Consider the following 25,293-nt stretch of genomic DNA (forward strand, 5'->3'; position numbering starts at 1 on the left):
ATTAATTAGCGTAGCTACAAACGCTGAACAGAAAAATGACAAAAAGGCCTAACAGTGCCCGAAATTCCAAAACATCACACAACAGGTGGTTTTATTTATTTATATACATAGGCACTTGTAGTTGGCGTGGCGCAAAGGCTGGTGTAGTTACTCGGTTCCGGGGCTTGGTGTGGTATCCTCAGAGTCAGAGCTTTCAACAACAAACCTAAAGAAAGAGGAAAATAGTGAGTGAGAAAATTAGTTGGAGGGTACGTGTATATATATATATATATATATATATATATATATATATATATATATATATATATATATATATATATATATATATATATATATATATATATATATATGTATATATATGTACATAAATATGTGTATATGTATATGGATACAGAGGGAGGGGTAAGAAAGGGGCACATGCATAGATATGTAGAGAGTAGGATGAACATTATTTGCGACGGTTTGGGCGGTCTGATTCCTTGGCGGGAGTAGTGACGGCTAATTCCCGTTTTTTCCCTGTGGGTGTAGAGACATATGGGTCGACGGTTGGAGGCTGGGCTTTATTGCATGTGACAGGAAGTACGCTCGCTTTGGGGGTGGAATTCAACACGCGCAGACAGTTGAAGCTTTCATGTGACCCGTGCTCATAGTGTGTTCCCACTTTCAACAGAAGAGTCTGAGTTGTGTTGATGAGGTTCGCTATCGGGTTAGGTAAGACGTGGCTCGGGGAGTCCTAATCAAAAGAGAAAATGGGAATACATGAGAAAGCAATGTTAATGGTTTATGCAAACCTAGGGGGCAAGCCTGCTGGACACGTTTAAACTGATATTAGAGTACTAAGTTAAGAAAACAGAGGGTAAGTTAAGAAATAACCTCATCAACCTCTGCTACCAGAGATTTAGCAGTTGCTTTCACCAACTTTTCTGCCGTTTCGTCAAACAAAACGACAACAGCCTCGCTTGTCCCGTCCGTCACTTCGAGTTGGATTTTGAACCTGGTGGGAAGAGTAACAATACTGTGACGACCCGAAAATTTCCGACCAAATTTAAACCTAACCTTTATATGTTTCCGACACGATAAGCAGAATTTGTAATGTTGAATCTCAAAAAGTTTGGAACTACATTCATGTAATCAATTACCCTTTGACCGTGTTCGACGATTCACGAACAATTATGTGTATATAGATATGCATATATAATATATAATATTAACTGAAAACATTAACAAAGTATTAGATATATGATACTTTACATGAACGTATTTGTTTCGATATATTTATCGAAATAATTAAGAGATAATATCAAATGATTGAATTATCAGATACATTATGATATGATTACGAGCCAATGTTATGAGGTCTACTGTGATTTAAGAAATCTATTCTTTTTGACAATATTCGGAAAATGGTAAAGTGATATATAAGTAAGAACGTGGAGTGTAAATAACTTAGATGTTGGATATCGACAAGTTAAGTAACTCCACATTTTTCATTAAGATGATTTCATACGTCTATTAAACCTTTGGACTTTATCCCATGCTTCACTAACAGACTGTAATTTAAAAACTTGAAACCTATTATGAATATATATAATTCTACTTTTCTAAAATATTTTATGATATAACGATTTAAATTAATATTAAATATATTTATACGCGTATTATACGTACATAGTTTTATACTTTTACTATACTTTAACTTTACCTTTACTTTACTTTTACTTTACTTTAACTTTAATAATTCACTTTAATAATTCATACTTTAATAATTCACTTTAATAATTCACTTTAATAATTCATACTTTAATAATTCACTTTAATAATTCATACTTTAATAATTCACTTTAATAATTCAAAAATCTATTATAAATAGAATTCAATAGGTTTCATTATTTCATAGAAACTTGAAAATATATTTCTCTAAACTCTCTCAATCGAATTACATATATATATTTACTTAGTATTATTTCAAGATATTATTAGTATACATAAAATACTACGACGGAGTTATATTCAGACGATTTCAAAATAAGTTTTCAAACGGGATAGAGCTAAGGAAATTATGGGTTATAGCTATGGAGGTTATGGGTATTGTTCGAGGGTATTGCTCGTGAGGTCAACCTAACGTTTATCATTTTCGTTGCATCTACGTACTTTCCTGCAATATTGAATCACAATATTGATACGAGAACATTCATATCTTATCTTTTATATATTAATAGTGTATCCCTGACTAGTGCTCGAGTATATATGATTATGGATGTTTGTATGCTTAGTTTCGTCGTTAAATAGTTTATGATAAATCTCGAATTTGATACATATGCTACTGAGATAACGTATATGATATGCATGTCGTTGAAAAGCTAAAGAAAAATTAATAACTTTTCATTTAGAAATCGTGTGGGTTCGATGAACGGGGTCAACTGAATTATTATTATTTTTAATATTATTATTAAAACGATTATTATAATTGTTATCAGTTGATGTTATTACTAAAATTATCTTTATTACTAAAAATTAATATTTTTATTGAAACTATCATTCTATTATTTTTATCATTATTATTATTATCAATATTATTTTATAAAATAAATATGCGTACAAAGATATTTTTACCACACGTAATATAATTACATTAATAATACATACCACTATATTTTTTATGATATTAAGTGAATTTTATAAATTTTATTACTTGAGATATATAAAAGTATATTTTTATCATATATGAATTTAAATATAAATTTTTATTTATTAATAAATGACTTGTATTATTTAGTATAATAAGATCTGATAAATATATTTAAATATATAAAACGACTATATATAAGTTATATAATAAACATGTATAGATTTTGGAAGTCATTTTGGGTCAAGTTGACTTTTATTGACTTTTGCATGTCGGTCTCGAGCATTAGGATTGTGATACACTACGACTTGACCTAAATTGTTAGACAGATATTGACCAACATATAAATATATATACTTAATATAGGTTCGTGAATCCGAGACAAACCCTGCACTTGTTCAGTGCCGTCATATACATAATTGCTACGAAATACAGTATTGTGAGTTTCATTACTCCCTTTTTATATATATTTTTGGGCTGAGAATACATGCACTATTTTATAACTGTTTTACGAAATGGACACAAGTACTAAAAACGTATTCTACGTTGAGTTGTACCACTTTGCATATTTTTCCCTAATAGCTTGGTAACTACCATTTACATGCGGTATTGTAAACGCAAATCCTGTTGATAGATCTATCGGGCCTGACAACCCCAACCGGACTGGATGACCAGTATTCAACGGTTGCACAGTACTTCATTTCAGTGACTACACTTGGTACAGTGTAGTGAGATTTCATAATAAAGGGAATATGCGACGTTGATTAAATGTTAAGTATGGTTACCAAGTGCTCAACCACTTAGAATATTTTTATTAAAACGTTTATGTATATGAAATCTTGTGGTCTATTACTATTACGGAAATGGTTGATTATGATAAACTAATGAACTCACCAACCTTTTGGTTGACACTTTAAAGCATGTTTATTCTCATGTATTAAAGAAATCTTCCGCTGTGCATTAGCTCATTTTAAGGATATTACTTGGAGTCATTCATGACATACTTTGAAAGACGTTGCATTCGAGTCGTTGAGTTCATCAAGATTAATATTAAGTCAATTATAGTTGGATGTAATATGAAATGGTATGCATGCCGTCAATTTTAGATGTAAAGAAAGTTTGTCTTTTAAAAATAAATGCAATGTTTGTAAAACGTATCATATAGAGGTCAAATACCTCGCGATGTAATCAACTATTGTGAATCATTTATAATGTATATGAACGGGTCCTTTCAGTTGGTATCAGAGCAGTGGTCTTAGCGAACCAGGTCTTGCATTAGTGTGTCTAACTGATAGTTGTTAAGATGCATTAGTGAGTCTGGACTTCGACCGTGTCTGCATGTCAAAAAGTTTGATTATCAATTATAGTTGGAAATCATCTACTTATCATCCTTAGGAAATTACCTGCTTATCATCTTAAGTCTAGACGCGTTTTCTTGCATTTATTGAATAATAGTGTATAGACGGATTCTTATTTTAGCACATCTATTACTGTGAACTTTGGCTGACATCTTTTCAAAGATTCTCCGTAATTTACGGAATTTTGGTATTATATATACATATGCAAATTATGTAATTGAAGAATACCAAATCTAAATTCTACAATCTATTTCATACCAAAAATTCTTTCCCTGATCCTACGAGATGGATCCCTCAACTAGTTCGAATTCCTCAGATTCCGACAGCTATTCCGATATGGATATCTACCTGAGCACCGAAAGTAGCATCACCGGAATGGATCAACCAATTTCCCATCATCTATTTTGGATGAATTAGGGTTGGGTCTGTAGTCAACTCAACCATTGGAGACAAGAAGAAGGTAATCCCTTCCATCCACCACATTGCCCTCTTGGCGATGAATCTGAAGCACTTACCGGCGAACCTGTTCGAGACACTATTTTCTCACTCATTGCTAGAGTATCTCGCCATGATTATATACTATCCCATATTGTGAATCTTATTCATCCACTCGTTCCAACCGCCAATCATCCCGGTGTACTAGCAGAAATTAACGAACTTCGCGCCCGAGTAGTGGATTTGGAACACATGGTGCAAGGATTACAAACACCATCAGTAGCACCAGCAGCATAACCAATACCGCCAGTAACATCCACATCGCAAGCCTCAATACCACAAGCTTCAGCAGCATCACCAGCAGTTACCGGCATTATCATCAGCATTAACAATATCGTCAGCACCACCATCACCGTCAGTACTGTCAGCATCATCAGCACTAGCAGCACCTATAACATCACAAGTTCCGTCAGTTCAAGAATCGCCGTGGACATCATCATTGATCAACAACGAGTATTTTGTATCAACGAGTTATGAAGTATTAACTCATTCTTCTGAAGAAATTATATATATATATATATTTTATATATATGAATGCTGAAACTATAAAAATCTTTCGTACTAAGCTATTGAATATGAATTGAAAAAGGGTAGATACTACTCAATTAAATTCATATTACTAATAAGCTATGATGTACATCCTTCGTTAACAACCTAACCATCGTAACTACAATCTTTGATTCAATTAAATGAATTCGGTTTCATAATAAACCAAGTGTATCATTCAATAACATGTTTGATTTTACACTTTCATCTTCAATGTACTCGAAACTTACTGGAAAACAACATTCGTATCTTGTGAAGTTAGCATGAGTTCTATGAGCATCAGCATAATTTACTAAGGAAATATCTATAAGAATAAATATTGAAGTATTGATTACATTAGTGAAATACTCCTCGAAGATTATGTAATCTCTAATGTTTTAGAGATTATTCTTTACTAATCCAAGCCGAAAATCAAATGAGCTTAATATGATATTAACTCATTAAATCTGTATTACATCTGAAGAAAATATACATACATATATTTTCATAAAGACTGTAATGAAAAATTCTTGTTCAAAATATTATTTGTGACATTTTTTTTAACGGGTAGGTAATACCCGAGAGATATATAAATGCACAATTAATATATTACATTCTTCGATTCTAATTCAGTAAATCATCAACTATACTCCCTATTTTCACAACAGTATACCTTCTTTTATAAGAAATCAAAACAACCATACTCATTCAAATTCAATCACCTATTCTAATTTTTGAAATCTCAGAATGCAACTCGAGATATAAGCAAAACCATCACTCTTATATCCTTATATTTTTTCAAAGCTATACTTTGACTTCAAAACTGTGATAGAACATCACTTTTAATTGTAACACTCAAAAGGATACGAGAATCAATCGAGATTTACGACGAATTTATCCTTTGGATATTGACAATGACAAGCTGCATTTAAAACGCTTCAAAATTTCGGAAGACACTTTAAATAAGGAACAATCGAGATGATGATCCAATCACACATTACCCGAAGTCTTGTACCTGAAAAACTCTCAAACCCAAAGTCATAGTTTAACACGTACCCGTGTTGAATTCTTTAGCATTTATTAGCAAAAACAACCTTACGATTCTTTTCAAAGTAGCCAGTTTTGTCACAGCTCCAACAAGTCAACTTCGACTTTTCAGTAAAACTAATTTTATTATAACTTCGATAGATACGCTGCCCTTTCACCATCGTTACTGGGGAACCTTTCATATCTCACCACATTAGCAGTAAACTTATCAACAACTTCATTAACCTTCGACTTAAACCTCTCCGAAAAGTCACTATACTTATTCATTGAAACTCCATCTCTTACTCATCTGCATCTTGCAACAAGAATTGCTATACCAATTACTGAAAATCAGCAATCAGTATTTTGAAATCTCGCAGCGTTTCTACTTCAATAGTAATATATACATATAACGTCTATCTCCTAAACTTACACACTTCGAATGTAAAGTTTCTGAAAAACATCTCAAACTGTGAATTAGTTCTCGAAATGCTAATGAAGCAGCAGAAACTGTAAACGACTTTAATAGTCAAAAGTTTGATGACAAAGAATAATGTGTTGGTAAAGCCCAGAAAAAGAGAAGAGTTGGTACTGAACAATGGATTGAGCAGACCGTGAAGGAGACCAAGGATAAATACAAGGACCAAAGTCTGTATTTAAAGAATCTTGATGATTCTGTTTCTGACGAAGTCATTAACGAATACCTTGCTCCTGACTCTAAAACTTTGCGGACCTTATTCTTCATCATCATCTTATCTTAAATATTATAAGATATCTTCGTATCTCTCATTATACATATTCTCCATATTTCTGGAGATATTTTCACAACTATTCTTATCTGAGATCATTTATCTCTCCATAATATCTGCAACATAAAAGAAATTGTGTTGGTTTCTAAATTCTGAAAAAAATTCAAATATGAATGTTTTGAAGTAGTGACGGGAACTGAAGCATGAGTTAGTATAATATAATGACACTTGATCAACGTGATTATATTACAGTAATTCATGCTGAGTTTCTAATGGAACGTGATGATTCACAGAACATACCGTCATCATGTGCCATTTACACGACTCTTACATACTACCAAATCTCCAAACATATTAAGAACATATCTTCTTGATAGTTCTATCTTTTCAGATATTCTGGTAATTTGCCAAATCAAGATCGTACCATTACGATTTCCTTCTTAGAAGATTAACTATGTTCATCCAAAACTTCATGCCTACTAATTCTGGACCATTATTCGCTTGACTTAAAGTCGGGAAGAGACAACAAAAGTATGAAACTCCGAAATGTAAGGGAGAATATAAAGTCCAATAATAACACATAAATTACAAACCGTGTATATCAATGTTTATCGCAACATAAAGACACGGGAGAATTAAAAACACTATAACCCTAAGGGCGAAGTAGAAGAAAACAGATTCCTCCGGTGGAAGTTGGAAAAGGAGAATGATTGTTGCGATAGTAAGGATAAGGACAAGGATTAGAACTGGATTAAGCATTTTCGTAATCTTTTGAAATTGAAATTGAGTATAGAAGTGGTAAAAACTAATGGAATGGAAAAGGTAAATATATAAGGGAAATATCAGACGTAGTAATCGGGACAGATCATCGTATTTAATTAAAGAGATCCAAATTTCCTTAAATCTCGAAGAAAAAGATCTTATAGATTTCCAAGATTTTTTTTTTTGAATCCCTTGAATTCCGAAATTCAACCATGACTACGTCAAAAATTATGACGAAACTTATTTTCCTCATTCCACTATTTTGTGATAGCTTCACTCATACGCTTCGAGTAATCGGATCATTTTATCCATATTACTCTATGGTAATAAAATCCTATCTATCAACACATATCCGTCATGAAAACTTTTTTATGGTTAGCCATGACGACCTCGATCAAATTTCGGGACGAAATTTCTTTAACGGGTAGGTACTGTGACGACCCGAAAATTTCTGACCAAATTTAAACCTAACCTTTATATGTTTCCGACACGATAAGCAGAATTTGTAATGTTGAATCTCAAAAAGTTTGGAACTACATTCATGTAATCAATTACCCTTTGACCGTGTTCGACGATTCACGAACAATTATGTGTATATAGATATGTATATATAATATATAATATTAACTGAAAACATTAACAAAGTATTAGATATATGATACTTTACATGAACGTATTTGTTTCGATATATTTATCGACAAAATTAAGAGATAATATCAAATGACTGAATTATCAGATACATTATGATATAATTACGAGCCAATGTTATGAGGTCCACTGTGATTTAAGAAATCTATTCTTTTTGACAAATTTCGGAAAATGGTAAAGTGATCTATAAGTAAGAATGTGGAGTGTAAATAACTTAGATGTTGGATATCGACAAGTTAAGTAACTCGACATTTTTCATTAAGATGATTTCATACGTCTATTATACCTTTGGACTTTATCCCATGCTTCACCAACAGACTGTAATTTAAAAACTTGAAACCTATTATGAATATATATAATTCTACTTTTCTAAAATATTTTATGATATAACGATTTAAATTAATATTAAATATATTTATACGCGTATTATATGTACACAGTTTTATACTTTTACTATAATTTAACTTTACCTTTACTTTACTTTTACTTTACTTTAACTTTAATAATTCACTTTAATAATTCATACTTTAATAATTTACTTTAATAATTCATACTTTAATAATTCACTTTAATAATTCATACTTTAATAATTCACTTTAATAATTCATACTTTAATAATTCACTTTAATATATCAAAAATATATTATAAATAGAATTCAATAGGTTTCATTATTTCATAGAAACTTGAAAATATATTTCTCTAAACTCTCTCAATCGAATTACATATATATATTTACTTAGTATTATTTTAAGATATTATTAGTATACATAAAATACTACGACGGAGTTATATTCAGATGATTTCAAAATAAGTTTTCAAATGGGATAGAGCTAAGGAAATTATGGGTTATAGCTATGGAGGTTATGGGTATTGTTCGAGGGTATTGCTCGTGAGGTCAACCTAACGTTTATCATTTTCGTTGCGTCTACGTACTTTCCTGCAATATTGAATCACAATATTGATACGTGAGCATTCATATCTTATCTTTTATATATTAATAGTGTATCCCTGACTAGTGCTCGAGTATATATGATTATGCATGTTTGTATGCTTAGTTTCGTCGTTAAATAGTTTATGATAAATCCCGAATTTGATACATATGCTACTGAGATAACGTATATGATATGCATGTCATTGAAAAGCTAAAGAAAAATTAATAACTTTTCATTTAGAAATCGTGTGGGTTCGATGAACGGATTAAAAGATATGGTCAACTGAATTATTATTATTTTTAATATTATTATTAAAACGATTATTATAATTGTTATCAGTTGATGTTATTACTAAAATTATCTTTATTACTAAAAATTAATATTTTTATTGAAACTATCATTTTATTATTTTTATCATTATTATTATTATCAATATTATTTTATCAAATAAATATGCGTACAAAGATATTTTTACCACACGTAATATAATTACATTAATAATACATACCACTATATTTTTATGATATTAAGTGAATTTTATAAATTTTATTACTTGAGATATATAAAAGTATATTTTTATCATATATGAATTTAAATATAAATTTTTATTTTTTAATAAATGACTTGTATTATTTAGTATAATAAGATCTGATGCATATATTTAAATTTATAAAATGACTATATATAAGTTATATAATAAGCATGTATAGATTTTGGAAGTCATTTTGGGTTAAGTTGACTTTTGTTGACTTTTGCATGTCGGTCTCGAGCATTAGGATTGTGATACACTACGACTTGACCTAAATTGTTAGACAGATATTGACCAACATATAAATATATATACTTAATATAGGTTCGTGAATCCGAGACAAATCCTGCACCTGTTCAGTGCCGTCATATACATAATTGCTACGAAATACAGTATTGTGAGTTTCATTACTCCCTTTTTATATATATTTTTGGGCTGAGAATACATGCACTGTTTTATAACTGTTTTACAAAATGGACACAAGTAATAAAAACATATTCTACGTTGAGTTGTACCACTTTGCATATTTTTCCCTAATAGCTTGGTAACTACCATTTACATGCGGTATTGTAAACGCGAATCCTGTTGATAGATCTATCGGGCCTGACAACCCCAACCGGACTGGACGACCAATATTCAACGGTTGCACAGTACTTCATTTCAGTGACTACACTTGGTACTGAAGGTTTTTCGTATGCCCGAGAGACATATTGAATTAACGTGGCTAATATGTTTTGATCCAAGTCGGGTCATACCCAATAACAAGCTTACCAGCACATTATTCGTATTTGATCTTAACGATTGGATCATTGATCAAATACACGACACTTGAATTTTAAAGAAAATCGTTTTCTGAAAGATTACTTGATGTGTATATATAAATTATGGAATAATTTATATAACAAGAGTTTAAATTATTTATGGGTTAAATAATTGATTTTGTTATGTTACATTTTATAAAGTTTGGTTTTATAAAATAAATGTACATAACATATATATACATATGGAAGTATTATGTATAGTTTTATAAAATGTATTTTTTTATAAAACTTATTTAATAATACTTGAAAGGGAAGTGGCATAGGGAATGAGATACACATGCTTTAGGCTTGGAATCTTTCACCCATACTTTCTCAATTCCATATGTAAGCATCTTGACTCTAGTAGGAATACATACATGCAATTATACTTGAAAAAACTGCACAAAAACACTCCCATTCAGCTGCTGATAGCCGTGGGGTTTGGAGAGGGAGAAAAGGTTCTTCATTTGGTTTTTGCAAGCTCATTCAAGTGTCAAACAAAATCCTAACTAATAGCAAGGGTGTTGGTGCATAGTTTGGGGTATAACTACTTGAGGTCTCATTGTTTTGGAACTCCATTCATCATCATCTTCATCATCATCTATCAACAAGCTAGGAGAAGGTATAAACACTTTTCTTACTTATAGTTTGTAAGTATGTTTCACAACTTGATCCTAATTGGGATTTAACTTTAATTGGTTAAAGGTATACAAGTTCTAAAATGGTAATTAACATGCTTCCGCTTTGATTTAAATCTAAATATAGTTTAAGTGTTTTCGAACATCATAGTGCATATGACATGATAACGCAATTGAAGGAGATGTTCCTTCAACAAGCACGTGTCGAGCGCTTCGAAACGGTTCGAGCGCTACATGCATGTCGTATGGATGACACCCAATCCGTCTCCTCCTATGTCCTCAAAATGAAAAGCCTCATTGATCGCGCAAACCGTCTTAACCTCAACATTTCCAATGAGCTAGCCACCGATCTTATCCTAAACTCCTTGTCAAAGAGGTTTGACCAATTTGTAATTAATTACAATATGAATGGGATGGATAAGACCATCGGTGAGCTTCATGGCATGTTAAGGACGGCCGAAACAAGCATGGGTAAAAGGGCTTCACCCGTGCTAATGATCAATGATGGCGGGTCAAAAGATAACAACACCTCTAAGCCTAAGGCGGCTAAGAGAAAAGGACCCGCCTATCAAGGCAAGGGAAAGGTGAAGATGGTTACCCCAACCAAGAACAAGAACAAAAAGCAAAAGGTTGCGAAAAGGGCAAACCCCAAGGAAGACCCATGTTTCGGTTGCGGTGAGATGGGTCATTGGAAACGAAACTGTCCGGTCTACCTTAAGGAGTTGAAGGAAAAGAGGGATGCGGGGCAATCCTTAGGTAATATATATATGGTATATATAGAGCTTAGTATTACTTCTTCTAATACATAGGTATTAGACACTGGATGTGGAACTCACATTTGCAATTCTTTGCAGGGGTTCAAAAGAAGTAACAAGCAAACGGGAACATCAAGTCTCTTCATGGGGAATGGAGCTAAAGTGCAAGTGAAAGCTCAAGGAGACTTTGTGTTAAAACTTCCAAGTAGCATGGAACTTATTTTGAATGATGTTTTGTATGCACCCGACTTGTGTCGAAACATTATTTCTGTTTCCCGTTTGAAACAATATGGTTTTAATGTTAATTTTATTAATGATGATATCCATGTTTGTTTAGATAATGTATTCTATTTCAAGGCTTCGCCTTCAAATGGAATTTATGAATTGGTTCATGATGACACATCATCTAGTAGCTCAATGTACCATACAAGCACCAAGAAACTCAAAAGGGATTTGAGTGATTCCTACTTATGGCATTGTCGCGTTGGTCACATAAGCAAGAACCGAATGCATACACTTCAAAAGAATGGACTTTTAAAATCAAATGAGATGGACTCGTTTGATGTATGTGAATCTTGTTTACAAGGCAAAATGACTAAAGCACCTTTCAAAGGGACCTATGAAAGGGCTAAAGACTTATTGGGATTAATACATTCGGATGTGTGTGGTCCCTTTAAGCCCATGACTAGGAATGGTGAAAGATACTTTGTTACATTCATTGATGACTTCAGTCGTTTCGGATATGTCTACTTGTTAAGGCATAAGGATGAAACTTTTGAAGCATTCAAAGAATATCAAAACGAAGTACAAAATCAACTCAACAAGACAATCAAGGTACTGCGTACCGATAGAGGGGGTGAATACCTAAGCGATGCCTTCCAAGATCATCTTAGAAGTTGTGGGTTTATCTCACAACTCACTCCTCCTGGAACACCCCAACTGAATGGAGTTTCCGAAAGGAGGAACCGAACCCTAATGGATATGGTTCGATCTATGATGGCTAGAAGCTCGTTACCTCTATCATTTTGGGGTTATTGTCTATGCTCCACGGCTCGTATTTTAAATATGGCCCCAACCAAGAAAGTGGAACGAACACCTCATGAGATGTGGTTTGGAAAACCTCCATCTCTATCATACTTAAAGGTATGGGGATGTGAAGCTTACCCTAAGTGTTACGTCCCTAATAAGTTGAATGCTCGATCCATGAAGTGTATCTTCATAGGATATCCCAAGAATGATATGGGATATTATTTCTATGATCCATCCGAGCAGAATGTATTTGTTGCTCGGAAGGCGGAATTCCTTGAAACTAAGTTCCTAATGGAAGGAAATAGTGAAAGGAAGATAGATCTTGAGGAGGTTCAAGATCAAGTAGATGATACACAATTGGTTGACACTAGCACTCAACATGAAAATGTTGAGAATGATCAAATGGATGATCAAAATACACAAGACGTTCGCAGATCTGGTAGGATTAGTAATCCTCCTGAGAGATATGGGTTTCTCATGGATGGTTGCTATGTGGTTGATTTGGATGAACCAATAAACTACCAAGATGCTTTATCAAGGATCGATAAAGATAAATGGCAGGAAGCCATGAACGCTGAGATGCAATCCATGTATGACAACCAAGTTTGGGAACTTGTTACACAACCTGCTGGCTCAAGGCTAGTTGATTGTAAATGGCTTTTCAAAATGAAAACCGACATACATGGAAACTTGGATACATATAAAGCTAGACTTGTAGCAAAAGGTTTCACTCAAACTCAAGGGGTTGACTATGATGAAACTTTTTTGCCTGTGGCAATGCTAAAGTCTATTAGGATATTACTTGCCATTGCTGCTCATTATGATTATGAAATATGGCAAATGGATGTCAAGACCGCTTTCCTAAATGGACATCTTGAGGAAGATGTCTATATGGTTCAGCCTGAAGGTTTTGTTGATCCGAAATATCCTAAAAAGGTATGCAAGTTAAAGAAGTCAATCTACGGATTGAAACAAACATCTAGAATGTGGAATCATCGATTTAATGAGGAGGCCAAGAAATTTGGCTTCATTAAAAATGGTGATGAAGCTTGTGTATATAAGAAAGCTAGTGGGAGCACTATCATGTTCCTTGTACTATATGTGGATGATATATTGTTATTTGGAAATGATATTCCGGCAATGCAAGGTGTTAAAACTTGGCTAAGTAAATGCTTCTCCATTAAGGATCTTGGAGAAGCACAATACATTTTGGGGATTGGGATCTACAGGAATAGATCCAAGAAACTGATAGGTTTAAATCAAAGTGCATACATTGAAAAGATCTTGAAAAGGTTCAAGATGGAGAACTCTAAGAAAGGTTTGGTACCTATTCAAAAGGGAACACTTCTCAGTTCATCTCAGTGCCCCACCACGAAAGATGAACAGGAGAGAATGAAGAAAGTCCCATATGCTTCTGCCATTGGGTCAATCATGTATGCAATGATATGCACTAGACCGGATGTGTCATGCGCTCTTAGCCTGACAAGTAGATACCAGAATAACCCAGGAAACGGTCATTGGATTGCTGTTAAAAGTATATTGAAATACCTTAGGAGGACTAAGGATATGTTTCTGATATATGGGTCTGGTGAGGAGGAACTCGCTATAAAAGGTTACGTGGATGCGAGTTTCCAAACTGATTGTGATGATTCTCGATCACAATCCGGTTATGTCTTCACATTAAATGGAGGTGCGGTCTCTTGGAAGAGTTCAAAACAGGATGTTGTTGCTCTATCCACTACAGAGTCAGAGTACATCGCCGCATCATTAGTAGCTCAGGAAGCTGCATGGATGAAGAAATTCATCGACAACTTAGGAGTAGTCCCTTCCATTCAGGACCCTCTTGAGATCTTTTGTGACAACGAGGGTGCGATTGCTCAAATCAAGGAACCTCGTGCTCATCAAAAGACCCGTCACATTGAGCAGAGATTCAACTACATAAGGGATGAAGTTGAAAAGGGAAAGATATGTATTCGCAAAGTTCACACAGATCTTAATATAGCGGATCCTCTCACGAAGCTCTTACATGGATCAAAACATGCAGGACATGTTTGTGCATTAGGGCTTCGATATTCTAGTGATTGGTCATGATCTGTTTTAAGTATTGTAACGGAACGAAATTGTTCAAACTCATTAATATAATTATGGTTTAATTTATTTTGAGTTAAGTTCCTATTTTGCATATTTTATCCATGAATAAGCAATTATTCTAAATTCCGTAGTTGATCACATTTGTGGGAACAAGTGTGAGGTTTAGACTATTATGAACTTGGATTGGTATACATTCACGGACTGAATGTGGGGCAAGGTTGCAACCAAGGTTCATAGATATTTGTGGGATACAAATATTGGAAGACCCGCCCTCAAGATTTACTAAATGGAGCCTTTGTGGTTGATCACATGTAGTCTTGAGTAAAGGCGAATATCATTGTATCCTCTGACCTGAGATACATATTGGGTTCGGATATTTACCAAGTATTGTGCCTTGATTCATTCCTTCGCTATTCTGAAACATGGTAGTTCATAAGGAAGAGCTCAGGTATAATGCAAGGTATATATCTAGGACGTATGTAGTCAAGATGGAATTTGTCCCTCTTATTCGTTGAGAGTCAGATGTTTAAGGCCTGAAAAGTTAAATCTAGAAGAGAGTGATCACTCTATATCTCTTGGATTTAACATGACATCTAGGATGAAAGGATATAATGAAAAGATTCACCTATTCATATTCGAGATGGGAACTCGAAAGGGATGATGTTATTGAATGGCACAAAGTCATAACATATTGGGGGTGATGGACGGTCGTTAGGTGGTATCCATCACTTGCATTAATTTCTTATGTTTCTCGTGCAAGTGGGAGATTGAAGGTTTTTCGTATGCCCGAGAGACATATTGAATTAACGTGGCTAATATGTTTTGATCCAAGTCGGGTCATACCCAATAACAAGCTTACCAGCACATTATTCGTATTTAATCTTAACGATTGGATCATTGATCAAATACACGACACTTGAATTTTAAAGAAAATCGTTTTCTGAAAGATTACTTGATGTGTATATATAAATTATGGAATAATTTATATAACAAGAGTTTAAATTATTTATGGGTTAAATAATTGATTTTGTTATGTTACATTTTATAAAGTTTGGTTTTATAAAATAAATGTACATAACATATATATACATATGGAAGTATTATGTATAGTTTTATAAAATGTATTTTTTTTATAAAACTTATTTAATAATACTTGAAAGGGAAGTGGCATAGGGAATGAGATACACATGCTTTAGGCTTGGAATCTTTCACCCATACTTTCTCAATTCCATATGTAAGCATCTTGACTCTTGTAGGAATACATACATGCAATTATACTTGAAAAAACTGCACAAAAACACTCCCATTCAGCTGCTGATAGCCGTGGGGTTTGGAGAGGGAGAAAAGGTTCTTCATTTGGTTTTTGCAAGCTCATTCAAGTGTCAAACAAAATCCTAACTAATAGCAAGGGTGTTGGTGCATAGTTTGGGGTATAACTACTTGAGGTCTCATTGTTTTGGAACTCCATTCATCATCATCTTCATCATCATCTATCAACAAGCTAGGAGAAGGTATAAACACTTTTCTTACTTGTAGTTTGTAAGTATGTTTCACAACTTGATCCTAATTGGGATTTAACTTTAATTGGTTAAAGGTATACAAGTTCTAAAATGGTAATTAACATGCTTCCGTTTTGATTTAAATCTAAATATAGTTTAAGTGTTTTGAACTTGTTAAATCCCAACAGGTACAGTGTAGTGAGATTTCATAATAAAGGGAATATGCGACGTTGATTAAATGTTAAGTATGGTTACCAAGTGCTCAACCACTTAGAATATTTTTATTAAAACGTTTATGTATATGAAATCTTGTGGTCTATTACTATTACGGAAATGGTTGATTATGATAAACTAATGAACTCACCAACCTTTTGGTTGACACTTTAAAGCATGTTTATTCTCAGGTATTAAAGAAATCTTCCGATGTGCATTAGCTCATTTTAAGGATATTACTTGGAGTCATTAATGACATACTTTGAAAGACGTTACATTCGAGTCGTTGAGTTCATCAAGATTAATATTAAGTCAATTATAGTTGGATGTAATATGAAATGGTATGCATGCCGTCAATTTTAGATGTAAAGAAAGTTTGTCTTTTAAAAACGAATGCAATGTTTGTAAAACGTATCATATAGAGGTAAAATACCCCACGATGTAATCAACTATTGTGAATCATTTATAATGTATATGAACAGGTCCTTTCAAATACAGTGGTCAGTTTTGTGCACGGGGCAAACATATGGTGCAAAAGTAACAGGTCCTATTTTAGTCTGTGGTCAATTCATTACTTTGTATTTGGGTATAGCACATCCGCGGCACATGACTCGCACCAATAGTGGCCATCCTGCCTTGTAATACCTTTCTTAGCTTGGCAAATGTTGCAACTCACGTAATACCAGCCATTTTTGGTACGGACATTCGCTACATGGACAGTGCACTTGAAGATCTCAACCTGAGTGCAATAGTGGGGTTAACATTTTACCATCTTCAACAATTACGTATTTGTGTTATTCAAGGTTCAGGATGATACCTTTGTAGTCGATGACTCGGAACCTTTTCCTTTGCGAGATGACCTGAGCAAATCAGTGAGGGTTCCTTCAGTTTGTGCCGAAGCGGGGATCTCTATTGCACAATACTCGAGGTTACCGCATAAGTCCTTACCACTGGTGCACAATTGATACTTGCAAATTAGTATAAACGTAGTAAACGACCCATACATGTAAAATGTGTAAATAGTTGTAGTGCAAATCGAAGTTTGTTAATGAATTCTGCCAAGGTGGGAATTGTAGGGTCTTCCACAACCAAAGTGGACGATGTACTGGAGACAGTCAGCGTACCTGAAAAAGTGCGGGTGACAAAAAATGTGCATTACTAACAAAGTGGCTGTAAATAACCTGGAGTGTTGCCCTTGCATACCTAGGTAATTATACTTCACGGTCACTGATGATATAATAATGCACCGAGGATCCGGATGGAAGGATTTCTTCTGGACGAAATAGCGGCCTAGTTTTCCCCATAAAGTAACCTGTATTTTGCGCCCATTGTTTCATACATGTAACGCGGGTGTCAGAGGGGAAAAAAATTGTTACTGGCGCATAAATAAATGGAGGTTGCATAATGTGCTGAGTAAAGTCGACAGAATTTTGTGTTAAAGTCGATAACTGTGTAAGTTTTGGCATTAGTAGCCCAAAATATGCGTGTGAGGGATTTCGGCCGACAGTACTATTTTTGTTCAACTAAAGCCCGTTAACTTTATAAGTGTCATTAGTAGTTAAAAATGTACGTGTGAGTGAAAAATAAAATAAAACATACGGTGTAGTAAATAAATGCAGAAAGAATGCAACTGAAGATATGGTTCTCCGATGTCCTAGGTTTTGATAGTAACCTCATGATTCATTCTAATTATACAGATTTCAACTTGGCAATAACAGGCAAAAAATTAAACGGAATATCATAGTCTGATACTCTGATTATGTATGGCGCGGCACAACCTGTATGTCAATTATAGTTTGTATGTGGGTTTTTTCCCTAAGTTTTTTTTTTTTACTTTTAAACTTTAACTGTATATAACTGGAACATTAAGTGAATAATTATTGGAGTCAATAATCAATCTCTGTATTTTACAGTTTGTTTGCATGTGTGCGTTTTTTTTGGGTAAAAGTAGTTCTTTAACTATAAAATATATATCTGTGTGCTATTTTAGCAATTTAAAAACTGTTTTAAATCGCTTTATTTTCACCTCAGCAGCTTTAACGACTCAACTTTTTTATAAAAAAGGCTCCAGTAATTTAATTGTCTAGATCCACCAGTGCATGGTAGTTGAGATTTAATCAAGCTTAACAACGTGAATATTGTTTTCACCAGACCTATTCTCTTTAAATAATACTAATAAACTTTTACTTAGTACCCGACTACCCGTGTATCCAAGCCACAAACTATAATTAGAGTATAGCAGTGTATCTAAAATTTAAACCTCGTTTTTGAGTCTAAATGAAATATATATATATATATATATATATATATATATATATATATATATATATATATATATATATATATATATATATATATATATATATATATATACATATATAAGGTACTGTAAACGAATAGGTTAGTAGGTATCACCTATCATCAGCCAAATCGAAATCCAGGGTAGTAGCACCCGACTTTTGGTCTACGGGAGAGCCAACATTCACAGCATACCCGACCACATCAAAAAAACAAACAATAAGCACGATATATAAGATTGTGTGTAGTTGCAAATTACATTTATATATGGGCGATATAAATGGATATGAAAACAGACCAACTAAATATTTGCCATTTGTAGGTGTCAGAGCTTCAAATGCGACACAATTGAATGGATGGCGGATGAAACCAGCAGTGTCATTAGTGGGCTGTTTTCGCAGGCACATAGAACCTTGTAATTGAATCATCACCTGGTTGTCATTGAGCAGCCGATAGTCTGGTTTGTTTGGAACAACATCAAAATCAGATAGGAAATAAACAGCACCCTCTTTTAGCCTATGAATAAAACAGTGAGCGATATTATTCTTTGCTGCAAGTTGTATTACATTCCCCTGTGACGGTTCATAAAAAACAAATTAGTGACGATGCTGGAGAAACACAAACAACATAAAGACACATCTATGATTTCACATGAAAGTATTCGTACCTTCTCATCTGAAGCTATAAAGTCTGTGGTCAGATACTTGCCGTACGCGATGTGGGTGTCCCAGGCTCTGCAGATCATAACCCTGACAGTTGCTTGTTTTCCTTCTTCAAGTTGGTCTAAGAATACGTACAAAGTTTCATCAACAACTTGTGAGCCACCAATGTTATCCGTTTCCGCCATTTATGATTTGCAGATTGCCTGAAAATTAAGGATTGCTTTAAGGAATGAGTAGTTGATTAAGGCTATGGATTAATTTATAGGGATCTCAGACTTCTCATAACTGAAGGCATGGTGACCATCAGGAATAGGCATACGGAAGATGAACAAATGATGAGTTACATGACAATTAATGGTATATCCATCTCATGAATACTAAAATGGTTTTAAACCGATCATTCTCATGTTCGATTGTCGCCTGCCACCACATTAAATGCCACCACGGTTTAATAATCTGGTCATGGACATCTTATAAAAAACGCACCACCATCAAATTAAACCGGAGTAATGCCGCCGCCATAGGCGGTCTGAGGTATACAGATGAGTATTGTTAATCTGAAGGGACAGAAGCTAACATAATTTTGGTTGTGGATATGTGAAGGGACGGTGAGCCCTAATTTTGTTTTTTAAGTCGACACTGTTGGGCGGGCAAGAAGATTGGTACCTTTTTTTTTTCATCCGAGATATAAAAGGAAAAAGGGATAACTATACCTAAAAAAACTAAAGAGGAAAAAAGGCATAAATAATACAAAAAAAAAATTTGGTACCTTTTTTTTTTTTCATCCGAGATATAAAAGGAAAAAGGGATAACTATACCTAAAAAAACTAAAGAGGAAAAAAGGCATAAATAATACAAAAAAAAAAAAAAAAAACTTATGGTTATTCTTATTGTTAAACAATATTAAAAATGGGTAACTTTTATGTGATAAATAGCATCAATAAAGAGCAATGTATATTTATATAAATCAATATTTACTATGACCTATTTAATATTTCAATACTCAATGGTAAATAACATAAATATAAACCAATATTTACTATGACCTATTTAATATTTCAATACTCAATGGTAAATAACATAAATAAAAAGTAACTTTCATGAGGTAAATGGTATAAATAAAGGGTAATGTATATGGAGTAAAGAATATTTATTAGGGCTATTTAAGTTTTCTAGACTCAATTTATATATATATATATATATATATATATATATATATATATATATATATATATATATATATATATATATATATATATATATTCTTATAATTAAGTATTATTATCATTATTATTAATAACAAAAGTATCATTATTAGTATTTTTATTATTAAACTTATTATCATTAATATCATTCGTAGTAAATTGATTATTTTATAGTTACTATTATTATCAGTATCATTATTTTTAAATCTATCATTTTATTAAAAATTAGCATTTTCATTTAGAGTAACATTTTACTAAAACTATCTTTTTATTATCAATAAAAACTATCACTATTATTATTAGAATAATCATTATCACTATTATTTTAGTAACCTTATTTTCACTACAATTATTATTAAAGTTAATAACATTAATACTAATATCATTATTTTTATGATTATTATTACTAATACTAAAATATTTTAATTTACCTTTTTTTAACATTAAATACTTATTTCAAATATTGAAAACAAATATATATTAAGTTTTAATACATGATATGATACGTCTAAACATCCAAAAATATGATATTTATAATAAATGACATATCATATACTTTAAATATGATATATATTAATTTAAAATATATAAAATGAATATAGCTAATTAAGTAATTAATTATTAATATAAGAAGTATATTAATAATATTAATATATATAAACTGGTTAATTGTCATTATATATTTGAATATATATACTTGATATAGGTTCGTAAATCCGAGGACAACTCTGTACTTGCTCAGTGCCATCATATGTATATTAACTACAAACTATCGTATCGTATCGTGAGTTTCATTTGCTCCATTTTTATCTATATTTTTGGGCTGAGAATACATGTACTATTTTTATAAATGATAGACAAAAGTGCAAACTATAATGCGACCAACATGAGTACTTTTATTGTGTTGATATGTAACATGTTATTGTGTTCATATGAAACATGCAAAACCCTGCTTTGTAATATCATTAATTGCTAGATAATGAAGAGGCAAATGGAATTATTATAAATAGTGCTATTGGGAGTAACGTCCCGCACTGTTGACCTCAGGTCAATTGGTGGTATAATAATGATCTCGACAATTATATATGTATTGTCTCGGGGTAAAATCGTTTAGTTTTGATATTATACGCTCATGGCATACTTTTGATATACATGATATATCGTCTTTTATTATATTAAATCTTGTGATCTATTACTAAAATCATTATTTTTGACAATCCTATGAACTCACTCAACCTCATGTTGACTTTTTAAAGCATGTTTATTCTCAGGTACTTAAATATTACTTCCGCTGTATATCTGCTGCTTTGATGATGATTGCTTGCTATGTTTGGAGTCTTCATTACATATCATATCAATTAAAGACATTTAATGCTCTAAATACAATGTAATCTATTTATCTTCCGCTGCAAAACTCAATAAAACGTCTCATATAGAGTCGTTCTCGTTTATACAACTGTGATTTGATATAATTAGTCACAAATACCCCAGGCCCTATTTGGGGGTGTGACAGTTTGGTATCAGAGCAGTTTATTGTAGAGAACCAGGATTGCATTTTATGTGTGCCTTATACAATTAGGTACCTTAGCAATGTAGGACTACAACTTTCCTTGACCATAGTACCATTAATTGTTGCCTTTAATTGTTAAATGCTACACTATACCTTAGAAACTATGCTTATTATATTCTTTAATCTTCCTTAGAATGACAAGCCAATCTAAGAACTCTGCTCACTCTCCTAAGTACTATCCAATTCAAATGCGACATAATTCTCGACATTCCTTTGTTATCTATCATGGTTTTGTGTATTACATATGTATTACATGAAATGTTAACCATGATTCTTGAAATCTCTATTATTCATATTCATTACTTTCAAAATCTTTGCTTTCTCGTTATTTTTGATCATTGAATTTTCTTGACGGGTGGCGTATACGAAACTCTAGAATGGAAGGGTTTGGATTACTGACTTAAAGAATCCTATAGCTCAAACCCCTAGACCTGAAGAGGCCATCACGAATTGAAAGTCTTTAATCGAAAGATTATCTGATTACATACTTAGCAATTCTTATCTCGACACGTCATATTGCCATTATTACATAAATGGAGTATAGAAAAATCATATCTTATCATATCTATCCCAATAGACTTTGTTTAACACTTTTCCTAAATTTCCTCAGTAAATTACGGAAATCTTTTTGCTATATATACGTATTCAAAGAGACGAATATATCATTCAATATTCAACACCCATTTCATACCAAACCCTATTCCAAACACATGATATGGATTTCTCACCTGATTCCTTAAGTTCCTCTAGCCCCGAAGATAGCGTGACGGGAGCACACCCACCGATCAATTACCGTGATTTATTCAGAAAATGGGGATGGGTTCGCGAAATACTCACCCTATGGAGAAATGAAGAAGTTACTCCTTATCACGAGCCAAACTTACCACCAAACGTCGGAGTACTCGATCCGCTTACCGGCAAACATGTTCGCAATACCGTTTACACTCTTTTTGCAAGGATTTTACGCCTCGAAGGTCGACTCGATGTAGCCCAAGACAGTATTCGTCCTCTACTCTCGAATTCTAACCAGATAGGGTTATTAGAAGAAGTTAGAAGATTTTAAACTAAATATCAAGAATTGACAAACCTTACGGAGGAATGGGTAGAACAAATCCATAGACTCGAGCGTAAAGTAGAAACCCTGGAGGAAACAGTGCACGATTTGGAAGCTAGGCTCACATCTACTACCCAAGTACCACAAGCAATACCAACAACAACCGCAACACCACCAGCAGTATTGTCAACATCACCAGCACCGACGGCACTACCTGTAACGACCTTGGATTTTCTGACTTTATTTATTAATATTTATTATTAATACTTGCGCTTTATTAAATGTATTTTTATACATTTACTTGTTACCGTATTTGACTTTACATGTCCCGACTTGTCTATGTGACACACGTACTTTTCACGAATAATATTTTCGAATATTATTTACATTCATGATTAATTAATATTGATCATTTTTAATTAACTAATGTAACTAGTTAATCACTTGGGCTTTGTTTATTTAATTTGTTACTTACTTGGACTTGGGCTTTTATTAATGTACATGGACTTGGAAGCCTACCCTACTTTCTTAATGGACTAGTTAGCCCAACATTATGCTAATGACTCATTAAGGTTAAGAACTAGATTAATTAAGTTAAGTATGAAGAGACTTGTCACAAGCATGCTTGCACCAAGCTCCCATGCATTTAACTTTATTACCATTTTAAGCTTACACCTCATTCCAATTCTTGAAAGTTGCAAATTTGACTTCCCCTTTGGCCTTCAAAACCGTGAGCTTCCATGGGTGGGGAGGGAGTTCATTTCTTTTTTTTTATACTTATATTGCTAGTTACTACTTCATTTACACACACATACATACACTACTTTATTTTTCTCTCAACTTTCTCTTTAAAATTGTAAGTAACATGTTTATTTTCTTTCTTCTTTTTTCTTTAAAAATCATCAAGTTCATCATCATTCTTCTTGTTTAGTTACTTGTTGTTATTTGTTGTTGTTAAAGATCAAGTTTTCTAACTTGTATCTTCATATAATCTTGGTTACTTCCATCTTTTGTTTGATGAAGAACCAAGAACAAGAACCTAAACTTGTTAGTTTATGGTTCTATATTTAAATGTTTTCAAGATTTAAAGTTCATAAGTTTCATAATCATACTTGTGTTCATGTTTTGTAGACTTAAATCCTAAGATCCAAACTTTGATTTGAATCTTCCTAAATATGAAACAAACATGAACATAATACTTGTACTTTAGTTTAATTCTTTCTTTTGTAAGTACTTTAAAGTTGTGATGTTGTTAATTTGATCAAGTATTACTAGTTAATCTTGATCTCATATTTCTTGAAACTAAAAGTTAACTTTGTAAGTTCAAGAACATGAAAGTATAACTTTCTAGTTATAACTTCATACACTTGTGTTGGATCTAAGTTTCTATAGCTTATGGTCTTCTAATTTTGTTGTAAATAAAAGCTTATAAGCTTTCATACATTTTACAAGTTGAAAATCTAAGTTTCATAACTTATGGTTTCGTTAAAGTGAAGATCCAAGTTCTATAACTTAGGATCTAACTTAAGAACACTAGATCTAGAATTTCTAGTCTAGGATCTTTAAGATCTAGCTAAGATCTTGTTTATTTAGTTTACTTTCAAGTTTGTAGCTTAATATTACTATTAAAACTCATGTATGTGTCGGATCTAAGATCTTGATGTAACTTTGGTTCATCAACCTTCATACAACTCTTAAGTGAGTTGTGCTACATATCTTAGACTTACACTAGTGTTATGATGGTCAAAACTTGGTAAAGATGATGCAAACCCATCAACGAGTTGTACACTTGAAGCTATACGCATCAAGGATGAGAACCGTGATGAGC

General features: G+C 32.8%; 1 protein-coding gene across 1 annotated transcript; it reads right to left on the reverse strand.

Moving 5' to 3' along the window:
- Positions 1 to 448: 448 nt before the first annotated feature.
- On the reverse strand, positions 449 to 19,821 carry LOC139900336 (uncharacterized). The gene is made up of 6 exons (XM_071883117.1): positions 19,642 to 19,821; positions 19,092 to 19,546; positions 17,494 to 17,626; positions 17,360 to 17,415; positions 874 to 994; positions 449 to 733 (listed from the first exon to the last, which is right to left on the reverse strand). The coding sequence occupies exons 1-6, from the start codon at positions 19,819 to 19,821 to the stop codon at positions 449 to 451; spliced, it is 1,230 nt and encodes a 409-aa protein (XP_071739218.1).
- Positions 19,822 to 25,293: the final 5,472 nt, after the last annotated feature.

This window comes from Rutidosis leptorrhynchoides, chromosome 3 (genome assembly GCF_046630445.1).
Source record: "Rutidosis leptorrhynchoides isolate AG116_Rl617_1_P2 chromosome 3, CSIRO_AGI_Rlap_v1, whole genome shotgun sequence".
Lineage (NCBI taxonomy): Eukaryota > Viridiplantae > Streptophyta > Magnoliopsida > Asterales > Asteraceae > Rutidosis > Rutidosis leptorrhynchoides.

What these genes read in the sequence shown, in the direction of transcription:
- LOC139900336 (XM_071883117.1), bottom strand. Translation starts at nt 19,821, where the DNA reads ATGGCGGAAACGGATAACATTGGTGGCTCACAAGTTGTTGATGAAACT. An exon ending in TTATAGCTTCAGATGAGAAG is followed by an intron (nt 19,547 to 19,641) that starts GTACGAATACTT and finishes GAACCGTCACAG; the next exon opens with GGGAATGTAATACAACTTGC. An exon ending in TGGTAGCAGAGGTTGATGAG is followed by an intron (nt 734 to 873) that starts GTTATTTCTTAA and finishes TCTTTTGATTAG; the next exon opens with GACTCCCCGAGCCACGTCTT.